The sequence below is a fragment of the Oncorhynchus gorbuscha genome, linkage group LG02 (genome assembly GCF_021184085.1).
Source record: "Oncorhynchus gorbuscha isolate QuinsamMale2020 ecotype Even-year linkage group LG02, OgorEven_v1.0, whole genome shotgun sequence".
Taxonomy (NCBI): Eukaryota; Metazoa; Chordata; class Actinopteri; order Salmoniformes; family Salmonidae; genus Oncorhynchus; species Oncorhynchus gorbuscha.
In genome coordinates, this window is record NC_060174.1 from 4,653,465 (window position 1) to 4,670,323 (window position 16,859).

The window sequence follows — 16,859 nt, forward strand, 5'->3', positions numbered from 1 at the left end:
AACAGCTAGTTAGTGAGGAGGAGAGAGAGAGAACAGCTAGTTAGTGAGGAGGAGAGACAGTACATCTAGTTAGTGAGGAGGAGAGAGAGAACAGCTAGTTAGTGAGGAGGAGAGAGAGAGAACAGCTAATTAGTGAGGAGGAGAGAGAGAGAACAGCAAGTTAGTGAGGAGGAGAGAGAGAAAAGCTAGTTAGTGAGGAGGAGAGAGAGAACAGCTAGTTAGTGAGGAGGAGAGAGAGAACAGCTAGTTAGTGAGGAGGAGAGAGAGAACAGCTAGTTAGTGAGGAGAGAGAGAGAGAGAACAGCTAGTTAGTGAGGAGGAGAGAGAGAGAACAGCTAGTTAGTGAGGAGGAGAGAGAGAACAGCTAGTTAGTGAGGAGGAGAGAGAGATAAAAGCTAGTTCGTGAGGAGGAGAGAGAGAGAACAGCTAGTTAGTGAGGAGGAGAGAGAGAACAGCTAGTTAGTGAGGAGGAGAGAGAGAGAACAGCTAGTTAGTGAGGAGGAGAGAGAGAGAACAGCTAGTTAGTGAGGAGGAGAGAGAGAACAGCTAGTTCGTGAGGAGGAGAGAGAGAGAACAGCTAGTTAGTGAGGAGCAGAGAGAGAACAGCTAGTTAGTGAGGAGAGAGAGAGAGAGAGCAGCTAGTTAGCGAGGAGGAGAGAGAGAACAGCTAGTTAGTCAGGAGAGAGAGAGAACAGCTAGTTAGTGAGGAGGAGAGAGAGAACAGCTAGTTAGTGAGGAGGAGAGAGAGAACAGCTAGTTAGTGAGGAGGAGAGAGAGAGAACAGCTAGTTAGTGAGGAGGAGAGAGAGAGAACAGCAAGTTAGTGAGGAGGAGAGAGAGAAAAGCTAGTTAGTGAGGAGGAGAGAGAGAGAACAGCTAGTTAGTGAGGAGGAGAGAGAGAACAGCTAGTTAGTGAGGAGGAGAGAGAGAACAGCTAGTTAGTGAGGAGAGAGAGACAACAGCTAGTTAGTGAGGAGGAGAGACAGTACATCTAGTTAGTGAGGAGGAGAGAGAGAACAGCTAGTTAGTGAGGAGGAGAGAGAGAGAGAACAGCTAGTTAGTGAGGAGAGAGAGAGAGAACAGCTAGTTAGTGAGGAGAGAGAGAGAGAGAACAGCTAGTTAGTGAGGAGGAGAGAGAGAGAACAGCTAGTTAGTGAGGAGGAGAGAGAGAACAGCTAGTTAGTGAGGAGGAGAGAGAGAGAGAACAGCTAGTTAGTGAGGAGGAGAGAGAGAGAACAGCTAGTTAGTGAGGAGGAGAGAGAGAACAGCTAGTTAGTGAGGAGGAGAGAGAGAACAGCTAGTTAGTGAGGAGGAGAGAGAGAGAACAGCTAGTTAGTGAGGAGGAGAGAGAGAACAGCTAGTTAGTGAGGAGGAGAGAGAGAGAACAGCTAGTTAGTGAGGAGGAGAGAGAGATAACAGCTAGTTCGTGGGGAGGAGAGAGAGAGAGAACAGCTAGTTAGTGAGGAGGAGAGAGAGAACAGCTAGTTAGTGAGAAGGAGAGAGAGAGAGAGAACAGCTAGTTAGTGAGGAGGAGAGAGAGAGAACAGCTAGTTAGTGAGGAGGAGAGAGAGAGAACAGCTAGTTAGTGAGGAGGAGAGAGAGAGAGAACAGCTAGTTAGTGAGGAGGAGAGAGAGAACAGCTAGTTAGTGAGGAGGAGAGAGAGAACAGCTAGTTAGTGAGGAGGAGAGAGAGAGAGAACAGCTAGTTAGTGAGGAGGAGAGAGAGAGAGAGAGAGAGAACAGCTAGTTAGTGAGGAGGAGAGAGAGAGAACAGCTAGTTAGTGAAGAGGAGAGAAAGAGAACAGCTAGTTAGTGAGGAGGAGAGAGAACAGCTAGTTAGTGAGGAGGAGAGAGAGAGAACTGCTAGTTAGTGAGGAGGAGAGAGAGAACAGCTAGTTAGTGAGGAGGAGAGAGAGAGAGAGCAGCTAGTTAGTGAGGAGGAGAGAGAGAGAACAGCTAGTTAGTGAGGAGGAGAGAGAGAACAGCTAGTTAGTGAGGGGGAGAGAGAGAGAACAGCTAGTTAGTGAGGAGGAGAGAGAGAGAACAGCTAGTTAGTGAGGAGGAGTAAGAGATAACAGCTAGTTCGTGAGGAGGAGAGAGAGAGAGAACAGCTAGTTAGTGAGGAGGAGAGAGAGAGAACAGCTAGTTAGTGAGGAGGAGAGAGAGAGAGAGAACAGCTAGTTAGTGAGGAGGAGAGAGAGAACAGCTAGTTAGTGAGGAGGAGAGAGAGAGAGAACAGCTAGTTAGTGAGGAGGAGAGAGAGAACAGCTAGTTAGTGAGGAGGAGAGAGAGAGAGAACAGCTAGTTAGTGAGGAGGAGAGAGAGAGAACAGCTAGTTAGTGAGGAGGAGAGAGAGAACAGCTAGTTAGTGAGGCGAGAAGTCATGCAGAGTCAAGCCTAGTCCCATACGCCATGCAGAGTCAGTCCAAAATACGCCATGCAGAGTCAGTCCTACAATACACTAGTCCAGCTAAGACAATGGAGGATAGGGTACATCAGACGAATGTTGTGTCAAATCAAATCACAATCATCTCACAATTATATTAAAGTGCATTTAACAACGTCACAACACACTTAATTTTTATTTGAATTTTTATCATAAATGTCTAAATATCCCTCCTCCATCTTACCGGAGTCGTTGCATCCGCCCACCTCCACCTGGGCATTGTCGATCCGGAACACCCATCTCCCGGGGTAACCCACGTTGGTGGTTCCTTCCACATTCACGACGTCATCAGTACGAGACCCCGGGATGTTGAAGTAGCGTTTCCCATCGCCAGCGTTAAAACCTGCCTAGGAGCAGACACTGAGTTACAGTTTAGAGTGATGCTGGAGAGAGACCACCCTTAAAGACATGCTCCGGGTGATGCTGGAGAGAGACCACCCTTAAAGACATGCTCCGGGTGATGCTGGAGAGAGACCACCCTTAAAGACATGCTCCGGGTGATGCTGAAGAGAGACCACCCTTAAAGACATGCTCCGGGTGATGCTGAAGAGACCACCCTTAAAGACATGCTCCGGGTGATGCTGGAGAGAGACCACCCTTAAAGACATGCTCCGGGTGATGCTGGAGAGAGACCACCCTTAAAGACATGCTCCGGGTGATGCTGGAGAGAGACCACCCTTAAAGACATGCTCCGGGTGATGCTGAAGAGACCACCCTTAAAGACATGCTCCGGGTGATGCTGAAGAGACCACCCTGAAAGACATGCTCCGGGTGATGCTGAAGAGACCACCCTTAAAGACATGCTCCGGGTGATGCTGAAGAGACCACCCTTAAAGACATGCTCCGGGTGATGCTGAAGAGACCACCCTGAAAGACATGCTCCGGGTGATGCTGAAGAGACCACCCTTAAAGACATGCTCCGGGTGATGCTGAAGAGGGACCACCCTTAAAGTCATGCTCCGGACGGAACATTGGCGACTATTAGTATTTTTACACCTCCCGCTTTGGGCTGGATATGTCCATGTGTAGTTTATATATGCATAATCTAGAAGCAGAATTACAGTATTACCTCAATTAGCCATAAAATCCCTAGTTTGAAAGCAATTGTTTTTCTGGAAACTGTGCGATTCTCCCTACATTTTCTCTACATTTTTCCGCCCTAGCAACTCCAGGTCAGCCCCCTAGCTGTCCTTGAGAGAGAGAGAAAGCGAGAGAGAGAGAGAGAGAGAGAGAGAGAGAGAGAGAGAGAGAGAGAGAGAGAGAGAGAGAGAGAGAGAGAGAGAGAGAGAGAGAGAGAGAGAGAGAGAAAGCGAGAGAGAGATGGGGCAAGAGAGAGAGAAAGAGATAGAAAGATAGAGAGCGAGAGATGGGGAGAGAGAAAGAGATGCGAGAGAGAGAAAGATGGGAGAGAGAGAGACAGAGAGAGAGAGATGGGAGAGAGAGAGGAAGATGGGGACAGAGAGACAAAGATAGAGAGCGAGAGATGGGGAGAGAGAAAAAGAGATGCGAGAGAGAGATAGAGAGAGAGAGATGGGAGAGACAGAGAGAGACAGAGAGAGACAGAGAGAGAGATGGGAGAGAGAGAGACAGAGAGAGGGAGAGAGAGAGAGAGAGAGAGAGAGAGAGAGAGAGAGAGAGACAGAGAGACAGAGACAGAGAGAGAGAGAGATGGGAGAGGAGAGAGACAGAGAGAGAGAGAGAGAGAGAGAGAGAGAGAGAGAGAGAGAGAGAGAGAGAGATGGGAGAGAGAGAGACAGAGAGAGGGAGAGAGAGAGAGAGAGAGAGACAGAGAGACAGAGACAGAGAGAGAGAGAGAGAGAGAGAGAGAGAGAGAGAGAGAGAGAGAGAGAGAGAGAGAGAGAGAGAGAGAGAGAGAGAGAGAGAGAGAGAGCAACGATGTGGTGGACATATCTGCAGGTATGTTACCTAAGGCAATTTTCGGGGACCGCTTTTCGCTTCTGAGCGCTACTTTCAGAACTGCTGGCATAAAAATATATACGAAAGTACTCTATATATATAAAAATATATACGAAGAATCTCTCTAATCTGTGTCCCAAGGGCCCGTAAGGTTCTGTTCAAAAGTAGTGCACTTTATAGGGAATATAGGGCGCCATTAGGGTCACGACCTTAGAACAAGTGGGATACTTAATCTAAATCGCCTTATAGGTCTATGCGCTGTCTGAATACACTTCTAATTACACACTACTAAAAACACCTCACTGAAAACTCCCACCGGAAAAGGAAAGCCTAAGGGTTCAATGACCAGCCATGTTGTCTGAGAATTTTAATTCAACCTGAAATCGCAATCTCACATTTCCAAGTCCCCTAAGAGGCTCAAATCCGGATGAAGCATTCTATTGTTTCCTCATGAGACTGCTATACACTGAGTAAACTAAACAGTAGGAACATCTACCACCCCCCCCCTCTCACCCCCTTTCCCCCCTCAAAACAGCGTGAATTCGTTGTGTCGTGGACTCTACAAGGTGTCTAAAGCGTTCCACAGGGATGCTGGCCCATGTTGACTCTACAAGGTGTTGAAAGCGTTCCACAGGGATGCTGGTCCATGTTGACTCTACAAGGTGTAGAAAGCGTTCCACAGGGATGCTGGCCCATGTTGACTCTACAAGGTGTCGAAAGCGTTCCACAGGGATGCTGGTCCATGTTGACTCTACAAGGTGTAGAAAGCGTTCCACAGGGATGCTGGCCCATGTTGACTCTACAAGGTGTCTCCACAGGGATGCTGGCCCATGTTGACTCTACAAGGTGTCTCCACAGGGAGACTGGCCCATGTTGACTCTACAAGGTGTCTAAAGCGTTCCACAGGGATGCTGGCCCATGTTGACTCTACAAGGTGTCTCCACAGGGAGACTGGCCCATGTTGACTCTACAAGGTGTCTAAAGCGTTCCACAGGGATGCTGGCACATGTTGACTCTACAAGGTGTCTAAAGCGTTCCACAGGGATGCTGGCCCATGTTGACTCTACAAGGTGTCTAAAGCGTTCCACAGGGATGCTGGCCCATGTTGACTCTACAAGGTGTAGAAAGCGTTCCACAGGGATGCTGGTCAATGTTGACTCTACAAGGTGTCTAAAGCGTTCCACAGGGATGCTGGCCCATGTTGACTCTACAAGGTGTCTAAAGCGTTCCACAGGGATGCTGGCCCATGTTGACTCTACAAGGTGTTGAAAGCCTTCCACAGGGATGCTGGCCCACCTACTACCACCTACTACCACCTACTACCACCAACTACCACCTACTACCACCTGTCACCTACTACCACCTACTACCACCTACTACCACCTACTACCACCTACTACCACCTGTCACCTACTACCACCTACTACCACCTGTCACCTACTACCACCTACTACCACCTACTACCACCTACTACCACCTACTACCACCTGTAACCTACTACCACCTGTCACCTACTACCACCTACTACCACCTACTACCACCTACTACCACCTGTAACCTACTACCACCTGTCACCTACTACCACCTACTACCACCTACTACCACCTACTACCACCTGTAACCTACTACCACCTGTCACCTACTACCACCTACTACCACCTACTACCACCTACTACCACCTACTACCACCTACTACCACCTGTCACCTACTACCACCTACTACCACCTGTCACCTACTACCACCTACTACCACCTACTACCACCTGTCACTTACTACCACCTACTACCACCTACTACCACCTACTACCACCTACTACCACCTGTCACCTACTACCACCTACTACCACCTGTCACCTACTACCATCTACTACCACCTACTACCACCTACTACCACCTACTACCACCTGTCACCTACTACCACCTACTACCACCTACTACCACCTACTACCACCTACTACCACCTGTCACCTACTACCACCTGTCACCTACTACCACCTACTACCACCTGTCACCTACTACCACCTACTACCACCTACTACCACCTGTAACCTACTACCACCTGTCACCTACTACCACCTACTACCACCTGTCACCTACTACCACCTACTACCACCTGTCACCTACTACCACCTACTACCACTTATTACCACCTACTACCACCTGCTACCACCTGCTACCACCTACTACCACCTGTCACCTACTACCACCTACTACCACCTGTCACCTACTACCACCTACTACCACCTACTACCACCTACTACCACCTGTAACCTACTACCACCTGTCACCTACTACCACCTACTACCACCTACTACCACCTACTACCACCTGTCACCTACTACCACCTGTCACCTACTACCACCTACTACCACCTGTCACCTACTACCACCTACTACCACCTACTACCACCTACTACCACCTACTACCACCTGTCACCTACTACCACCTACTACCACCTACTACCACCTACTACCACCTACTACCACCTACTACCACCTGTCACCTACTACCACCTATTACCACCTGTCACCTACTACCACCTCACTACTACCACCTACTACCACCTGTCACCTACTACCACCTGTCACCTACTACCACCTGTCACCTACTACCACCTACCTACTACCACCTGTCACCTACTACCACCTACTACCACCTGTCACCTACTACCACCTGTCACCACCTACCACCTGTCACCTACTACCACCTACTACCACCTGTCACCTACTACCACCTGTCACCTACTACCACCTACTACCACCTGTCACCTACTACCACCTGTCACCTACTACCACCTACTACCACCTACTACCACCTACTACCACCCTACTACCACCTGTCACCTACTACCACCTACTACCACCTACTACCACCTGTCACCTACTACCACCTACTACCACCTACTACCACCTGTCACCTACTACCACCTACTACCACCTACTACCACCTGTCACCTACTACCACCTACTACCACCTACTACCACCTGTCACCTACTACCACCTGTCACCTACTACCACCTACTACCACCTACTACCACCTGTCACCTACTACCACCTACTACCACCTGTCACCTACTACCACCTACTACCACCTACTACCACCTACTACCACCTACTACCACCTGTCACCTACTACCACCTACTACCACCTACTACCACCTACTACCACCTGTCACCTACTACCACCTACTACCATCTACTACCACCTGTCACCTACTACCACCTGTCACCTACTACCACCTACCACCTACTACCACCTACTACCACCTGTCACCTACTACCACCTACTACCACCTACTACCACCTACTACCACCTGTCACCTACTACCACCTACTACCCCCTACTACCACCTACTACCACCTACTACCACCTGTCACCTACTACCACCTACTACCACCTGTCTTCTACTATCACCTGTCACCTACTACCACCTACTACCACCAACTACCATCGACTACCACCTACTACCACCTACTACCACCTACTACCAACTACTACCACATGTCACCTACTACCACCTACTACCACCTACTACCACCTGTCACCTACTACCACCTACTTCCACCTACTACCACCTACTACCTACTACCACCTGTCACCTACTTCCACCTACTACCTACTACCTACTACCACCTGTCACCTACTACCACCTACTACCACCTGTCACATACTACCACTTACTACCACCTACTACAACCTGTCAACTACTACCACCTACTACCACCTGTCACCTACTACCAGCTACTACCACCTACTACCACCTGTCACCTACTACCACCTACTACCACCTGTCACCTACTACCACCTACTACCACCTACTACCACCTGTCACCTACTACCACCTACTATCACCTACTACCACCTACTACCACCTGTCACCTACTATCACCTACTACCACCTACTACCACCTACTACCACCTGTCACCTACTACCACCTACTACCACCTACTACCACCTGTCACCTACTACCACCTACTACCACCTACTACCACCTACTACCACCTGTCACCTACTACCACCTACTACCACCTACTACCACCTGTCACCTACTACCACCTACTACCACCTACTACCACCTGTCACCTACTACCACCTGTCACCTACTACCACCTGTCACCTACTACCACCTACTACCACCTACTTCCACCTACTACCACCTGTCACCTACTACCACCTACTACCACCTACTACCACCTACTACCACCTACTACCACCTGTCACCTACTACCACCTACTACCACCTACTACCACCTACTACCACCTACTACCACCTGTCACCTACTACCACCTATTACCACCTGTCACCTACTACCACCTGTCACCTACTACCACCTACTACCACCTGTCACCTACTACCACCTGTCACCTACTACCACCTGTCACCTACTACCACCTGTCACCTACTACCACCTGTCACCTAATACCACCTAATACCACCTGTCACCTACTACCACCTGTCACCTACTACCACCTGTCACCTACTACCACCTACTACCACCTGTCACCTACTACCACCTGTCACCTACTACCACCTACTACCACCTGTCACCTACTACCACCTGTCACCTACTACAACCTACTACCACCTACTACCACCTGTCACCTACTACCACCTGTCACCTACTACCACCTGTCACCTACTACAACCTACTACCACCTACTACCACCTGTCACCTACTACCACCTACTACCACCTACTACCACCTGTCACCTACTACCACCTACTACCACCTACTACCACCTGTCACTTACTACCACCTACTACCACCTACTACCACCTGTCACCTACTACCACCTGTCACCTACTACCACCTACTACCACCTACTACCACCTGTCACCTACTTCCACCTACTCCCTACTACCTACTACCACCTGTCACCTACTACCACCTACTACCACCTGTCACATACTACCACTTACTACCACCTACTACAACCTGTCAACTACTACCACCTACTACCACCTGTCACCTACTACCAGCTACTACCACCTACTACCACCTGTCACCTACTACCACCTACTATCACCTACTACCACCTACTACCACCTGTCACCTACTATCACCTACTACCACCTACTACCACCTACTACCACCTGTCACCTACTACCACCTACTACCACCTACTACCACCTGTCACCTACTACCACCTACTACCACCTACTACCACCTACTACCACCTACTACCACCTACTACCACCTGTCACCTACTACCACCTACTACCACCTACTACCACCTGTCACCTACTACCACCTACTACCACCTACTACCACCTGTCACCTACTACCACCTGTCACCTACTACCACCTGTCACCTACTACCACCTACTACCACCTACTTCCACCTACTACCACCTGTCACCTACTAACACCTACTACCACCTGTCACCTACTACCACCTACAACCACCTGTCACCTACTACCACCTGTCACCTACTACCACCTACTACCACCTACTATCACCTGTCACCTACTACCACCTACTACCACCTGTCACCTACTACCACCTACTACCATCTACTACCACCTGTCACCTACTACCACCTACTACCACCTACTACCACCTACTACCACCTGTCACCTACTACCACCTACTACCACCTACTACCACCTACTACCACCTACTACCACCTACTACCACCTGTCACCTACTACCACCTACTACCACCTGTCACCTACTACCACCTGTCACCTACTACCACCTACTACCACCTACTTCCACCTACTACCACCTGTCAACTACTAACACCTACTACCTCCTGTCACCTACTACCACCTACTACCACCTGTCACCTACTACCACCTGTCACATACTACCACCTGTCACCTACTACCACCTACTACCACCTACTACCACCTACTACCACCTACTACCACCTGTCACCTACTACCACCTACTACCACCTACTACCATCTACTACCAGCTACTACCACCTACTACCACCTACTACCACCTGTCACCTACACCACCTACTACCACCTACTACCACCTGTCACCTACTACCACCTACTACCACCTACTACAACCTGTCACCTACTACCACCTATTACCACCTACTACCACCTGTCACCTACTACCACCTACTACCACCTGTCACCTACTACCACCTACTACCACCTACTACCACCTGTCACCTACTACCACCTATTACCACCTACTACCACCTACTACCACCTACTACCACCTACTACCACCTACTACCACCTGTCACCTACTACCACCTACTACCACCTACTACCATCTACTACCAGCTACTACCACCTACTACCACCTACTACCACCTGTCACCTACACCACCTACTACCACCTACTACCACCTGTCACCTACTACCACCTACTATCACCTACTACAACCTGTCACCTACTACCACCTATTACCACCTACTACCACCTGTCACCTACTACCACCTACTACCACCTGTCACCTACTACCACCTACTACCACCTGTCACCCACTACCACCTACTACCACTTACTACCACTTACTACCACCTACTACAACCTGTCACCTACTACCTATTACCACCTACTACCACCTGTCACCTACTACCACCTACTACCACCTACTACCACCTACTACCACCTACTACCACCTACTACCACCTACTACCACCTGTCACCTACTACCACCTACTACCACCTGTCACCTACTAACACCTACTACCACCTGTCACCTACTACCACCTACTACCAACTGTCACCTACTACCACCTACTACCACCTACTACCACCTGTCACCTACTACCACCTACTACCACCTGTCACCTACTACCACCTACTACCACCTACTACCACCTACTACCACCTGTCACCTACTACCACCTACTACCACCTGTCACCTACTACCACCTGTCACCTACTACCACCTACTACCACTTACTACCACCTACTACCACCTACTACAACCTGTCACCTACTACCACCTACTACCACCTACTACCATCTACTACCACCTACTACCACCTGTCACCTACTACCACCTGTCACCTACTACCACCTACTACCACCTACTACCACCTGCTACCACCTACTACCACCTACTACCACCTACTACCACCTACTACCACCTGTCACCTACTACCACCACCTACTACCACCCTGTCACCTACTACCAGCTACTACCAGCTACTACCACCTACTACCACCTACTACCACCTGTCACCTACTACCACCTATTACCACCTACTACAACCTGTCACCTACTACCACCTATTACCACCTACTACCACCTGTCACCTACTACCACCTACTACCACCTGTCACCTACTACCACCTACTACCACCTACTACCACCTGTCACCTACTACCACTTACTACCACCTACTACCACTTACTACCACCTACTACCACCTACTACAACCTGTCACCTACTACCACCTATTACCACCTACTACCACCTGTCACCTACTATCACCTACTACCACCTACTACCACCTGCTACCACCTACTACCACCTACTACCACCTACTACCACCTGTCACCTACTACCACCTACTACCACTTATTACCACCTACTACCACCTGCTACCACCTGCTACCACCTACTACCACCTGTCACCTACTACCACCTACTACCACCTGTCACCTACTACCACCTACTACCACTTACTACCACCTACTACCACCTACTACAACCTGTCACCTACTACCACCTACTACCACCTATTACCACCTGTCACCTACTACCACCTACTACCATCTACTACCACCTACTACCACCTGTCACCTACTACCACCTACTACCACCTACTACCACCTGCTACCACCTACTACCACCTACTACCACCTACTACCACCTGTCACCTACTACCACCTACTACCACCTACTACCATCTACTACCACCTACTACCACCTACTACCACCTGTCACCTACTACCACCTACTACCACCTACTACCACCTGCTACCACCTACTACCACCTACTACCACCTGTCACCTACTACCACCTACTACCACTTATTACCACCTACTACCACCTGCTACCACCTGCTACCACCTACTACCACCTGTCACCTACTACCACCTACTACCACTTACTACCACCTACTACAACCTGTCACCTACTACCACCTATTACCACCTACTACCACCTGTCACCTACTACCACCTACTACCACCTACTACCATCTACTACCACCTACTACCACCTACTACCACCTGTCACCTGCTACCACCTACTACCACTTATTACCACCTACTACCACCTGCTACCACCTGCTACCACCTACTACCACCTGTCACCTACTACCACCTACTACCACCTGTCACCTGCTACCACCTACTACCACTTATTACCACCTACTACCACCTGCTACCACCTGCTACCACCTACTACCACCTGTCACCTACTACCACCTGTCACCTACTACCACCTGTCACCTACTACCACCTACTACCACCTACTACCATCTACTACCACCTACTACCACCTACTACCACCTGTCACCTACTACCACCTACTACCACCTGCTACCACCTACTACCACCTACTACCACCTACTACCACCTACTACCACCTGTCACCTACTACCACCACCTACTACTACCACCTACTACCACCTACTACCACCTACTACCACCTGTCACCTACTACCAGCTACTACCACCTACTACCACCTACTACCACCTACTACCACCTGTCACCTACTACCACCTACTACCACCTACTACAACCTGTCACCTACTACCACCTATTACCACCTACTACCACCTGTCACCTACTACCACCTACTACCACCTGTCACCTACTACCACTTACTACCACCTACTACCACTTACTACCACCTACTACCACCTACTACAACCTGTCACCTACTACCACCTATTACCACCTACTACCACCTGTCACCTACTATCACCTACTACCACCTACTACCACCTGCTACCACCTACTACCACCTACTACCACCTACTACCACCTGTCACCTACTACCACCTACTACCACTTATTACCACCTACTACCACCTGCTACCACCTGCTACCACCTACTACAACCTGTCACCTACTACCACCTACTACCACCTGTCACCTACTACCACCTACTACCACTTACTACCACCTACTACCACCTACTACAACCTGTCACCTACTACCACCTACTACCACCTATTACCACCTGTCACCTACTACCACCTACTACCATCTACTACCACCTACTACCACCTGTCACCTACTACCACCTACTACCACCTACTACCACCTGCTACCACCTACTACCACCTACTACCACCTACTACCACCTGTCACCTACTACCACCTACTACCATCTACTACCACCTACTACCACCTACTACCACCTGTCACCTACTACCACCTACTACCACCTACTACCACCTGCTACCACCTACTACCACCTACTACCACCTGTCACCTACTACCACCTACTACCACTTATTACCACCTACTACCACCTGCTACCACCTGCTACCACCTACTACCACCTGTCACATACTACCACCTACTACCACTTACTACCACCTACTACAACCTGTCACCTACTACCACCTATTACCACCTACTACCACCTGTCACCTACTACCACCTACTACCACCTACTACCATCTACTACCACCTACTACCACCTACTACCACCTGTCATCTGCTACCACCTACTACCACTTATTACCACCTACTACCACCTGCTACCACCTGCTACCACCTACTACCACCTGTCACCTACTACCACCTGTCACCTACTACCACCTACTACCACTTACTACCACCTACTACCACCTACTACCACCTAACCCCCGTTCAAAGACACTTAAATTTTTTGTCTTGTCCATTCACCCTCTGAATGTCACACATACACAATCCATGAATCGGCGAATGTTTTACAATCCATGTCTCAATTGTCTCAAGGCTTAGGCTTAAAAATCCTTCTTTAACCCTGTCGTCCTCCCCTTCATCTACACTGATTGAAGTGGATTTAACAAGTAACATCAATAAGGGATCATAGCTTTCACCTGGAGTCCCCTGGTCAGTCACATAACTAGTCACACCACTGAGTCAATACATGTTAGAATCGCCTTTGGCAGAGATTACAGCTGAGTCTTTCTGGGTAAGTCTCTAAGAGAGATTACAGCTGAGTCTTTCTGGGTACGTCTCTAAGAGCTTTACACACCTGGATTGTACAATATTTGCACATCATTTTTCTGTATTTATTCTTCAAGCTGTCGATCATTGCTTGACAACCATTTTCAAGCAGATTAAAGTTTTAAAACGTCCCCACAGTATGATGCTGCCACCACCATGCTTCGCCGTAGGGATGGTGCCACCACCATGCTTCGCCGTAGGGATGCTACCACCACCATGCTTTGCCGTAGGGATGGTGCCACCACCACACATCACCGTAGGGATGGTGCCACCACCATGCTTTGCCGTAGGGATGGTGCCACCACCATGCTTCGCCGTAGGGATGCTGCCACCACAATGCTTCGCCGTAGGGATGCTGCCACCACCATGCTTCGCCGTAGGGATGGTGCCACCACCACACATCACCATAGGGATGGTGCCACCACCATGCTTCGCCGTAGGGATGCTGCCACCACCATGCTTCACCGTAGGGATGGTGACCGGTTTCCACCAGACGTGACGCTTGGCATTCAGGCCAAAGAGTTCAATCTTGGTTTCATCAGACCAGAGAATCTTATTTCTCATGGTCTGAGAGTCTTTAGATGGCTAATGGCAAACTCCAAGTGGGCTGCCTTTTACTGAGGAGTGGCTTCCGTCTGGCCACTCTACCATAAAGGTCTGATTGGTGGAGTATTGTAGAGATGGTCGTCCTCCAAGAAGGTTTTCCCATCTCCACAGAGGAACTCTGAAGAGCTTTCAGAGTGACCACAGGGTTCTTGGTCACCTCCCTGACCAAGGCACTTCTCCCCCAATTGGTCAGTTTGGCCGGGCAGCCAGCTCTAGGACGAGTCTTGGTGGTTCCAAACTTCTTCCATTTAAGAATGATGGAGACCACTATGTTCTTGGGGACCTTCAATGCTGCAGAAATGTTTTGATACCCTTCCCCAGATCTGGGCCTTGACACGATCCTGTCTCGAAGCTCTACTGACCTCATGGCTTGGTTCTTGCTCTGACATGCACTGTCAACTGTGGGACCTTATATAGACAGGTGTGTACCTTTCCAAATCATGTCCAATCAAATGAATTTACCCCAGGTGGACTCCAATCAAGTTGTAGAAACATCAAGGATGGTCAATGGAAACAGGATGCACCTGAGCTCAATTTCGAGTCATGTAGCAAAGGGTCTGAATACTTATGTAAATAAGGTATTTCTGTTTTTTATTCTTAATATATTTGCAAACATTTTTGAAAAAACTTCACTTTGCCATTATGGGGTATTTTGATCGATGAGGATTCTAAAACATGTAATCAATGTTAGAGTGAGGATGTTACGATAAAACATCTGGAAAAAGTCAAGGGGTCTGAAAACTTTCCAAATGTATATATAGATAAGACATAAACACTGAGTATACAAAACATTAAGAACACCTGCTTTCCAAATGTATATATAGACATAAACACTGAGTATACAAAACATTAAGAACACCTGCTCTCCAAATGTATATATAGACATAAACACTGAGTATACAAAACATTAAGAACACCTGCTTTCCAAATGTATATATAGACATAAACACTGAGTATACAAAACATTAAGAACACCTGCTCTCCAAATGTATATATAGACATAAACACTGAGTATACAAAACATTAAGAACACCTGCTTTCCAAATGTATATATAGACATAAACACTGAGTATACAAAACATTAAGAACACCTGCTTTCCAAATGTATATATAGACATAAACGCTGAGTATACAAAACATTAAGAACACCTGCTTTCCAAATGTATATATAGACATAAACACTGAGTATACAAAACATTAAGAACACCTGCTCTCCAAATGTATATATAGACATAAACACTGAGTATACAAAACATTAAGAACACCTGCTTTCCAAATGTATATATAGACATAAACACTGAGTATACAAAACATTAAGAACACCTGCTCTCCAAATGTAAATATAGACATAAACACTGAGTATACAAAACATTAAGAACACCTGCTTTCCAAATGTATATATAGACATGTACACATTAAGAACAACTGATCTTTCCATGACATAGACTGACCAGATTAATCACATATTATTGATCACATACACATATTTTGCAGATGTTATTGCGGGTGTAGTGAAATGCTTGAATCCAGGTGAATAATATTGATGTTACTTGTTAAATCCACTTCAATCAGTGTAGATGAAAGGGGAGGAGACATGTAGATGAAGGGGAGGAGACATGTAGATGAAAGGGGAGGAGACAGGTTAAAGAAGGATTTTTAAGCCTTGAGACAATTGAGACATGGAATGTGTATGTGTGCCATTCAGAGGGTGAATGGGCAAGACAAAATATTGAAGTGCCTTTGAACGGGGGGGTATGGTAGTAGGTGATAGACGCACCGGTTTGTGTCAAGA

At 48.3% G+C, this 16,859-nt stretch overlaps 1 protein-coding gene across 1 annotated transcript in view; it reads right to left on the reverse strand.

Moving 5' to 3' along the window:
- The window catches only part of LOC123995421 (sushi, nidogen and EGF-like domain-containing protein 1), a 163,746-nt gene that overhangs the window by 93,018 nt on the left and 53,869 nt on the right, over nucleotides 1–16,859 (reverse strand). The window contains exon 4 of the mRNA XM_046299018.1: nucleotides 2,630–2,792. Coding sequence (XP_046154974.1) covers nucleotides 2,630–2,792 — 163 coding nt within the window. The remainder of the gene's footprint in view (nucleotides 1–2,629; nucleotides 2,793–16,859) is intronic.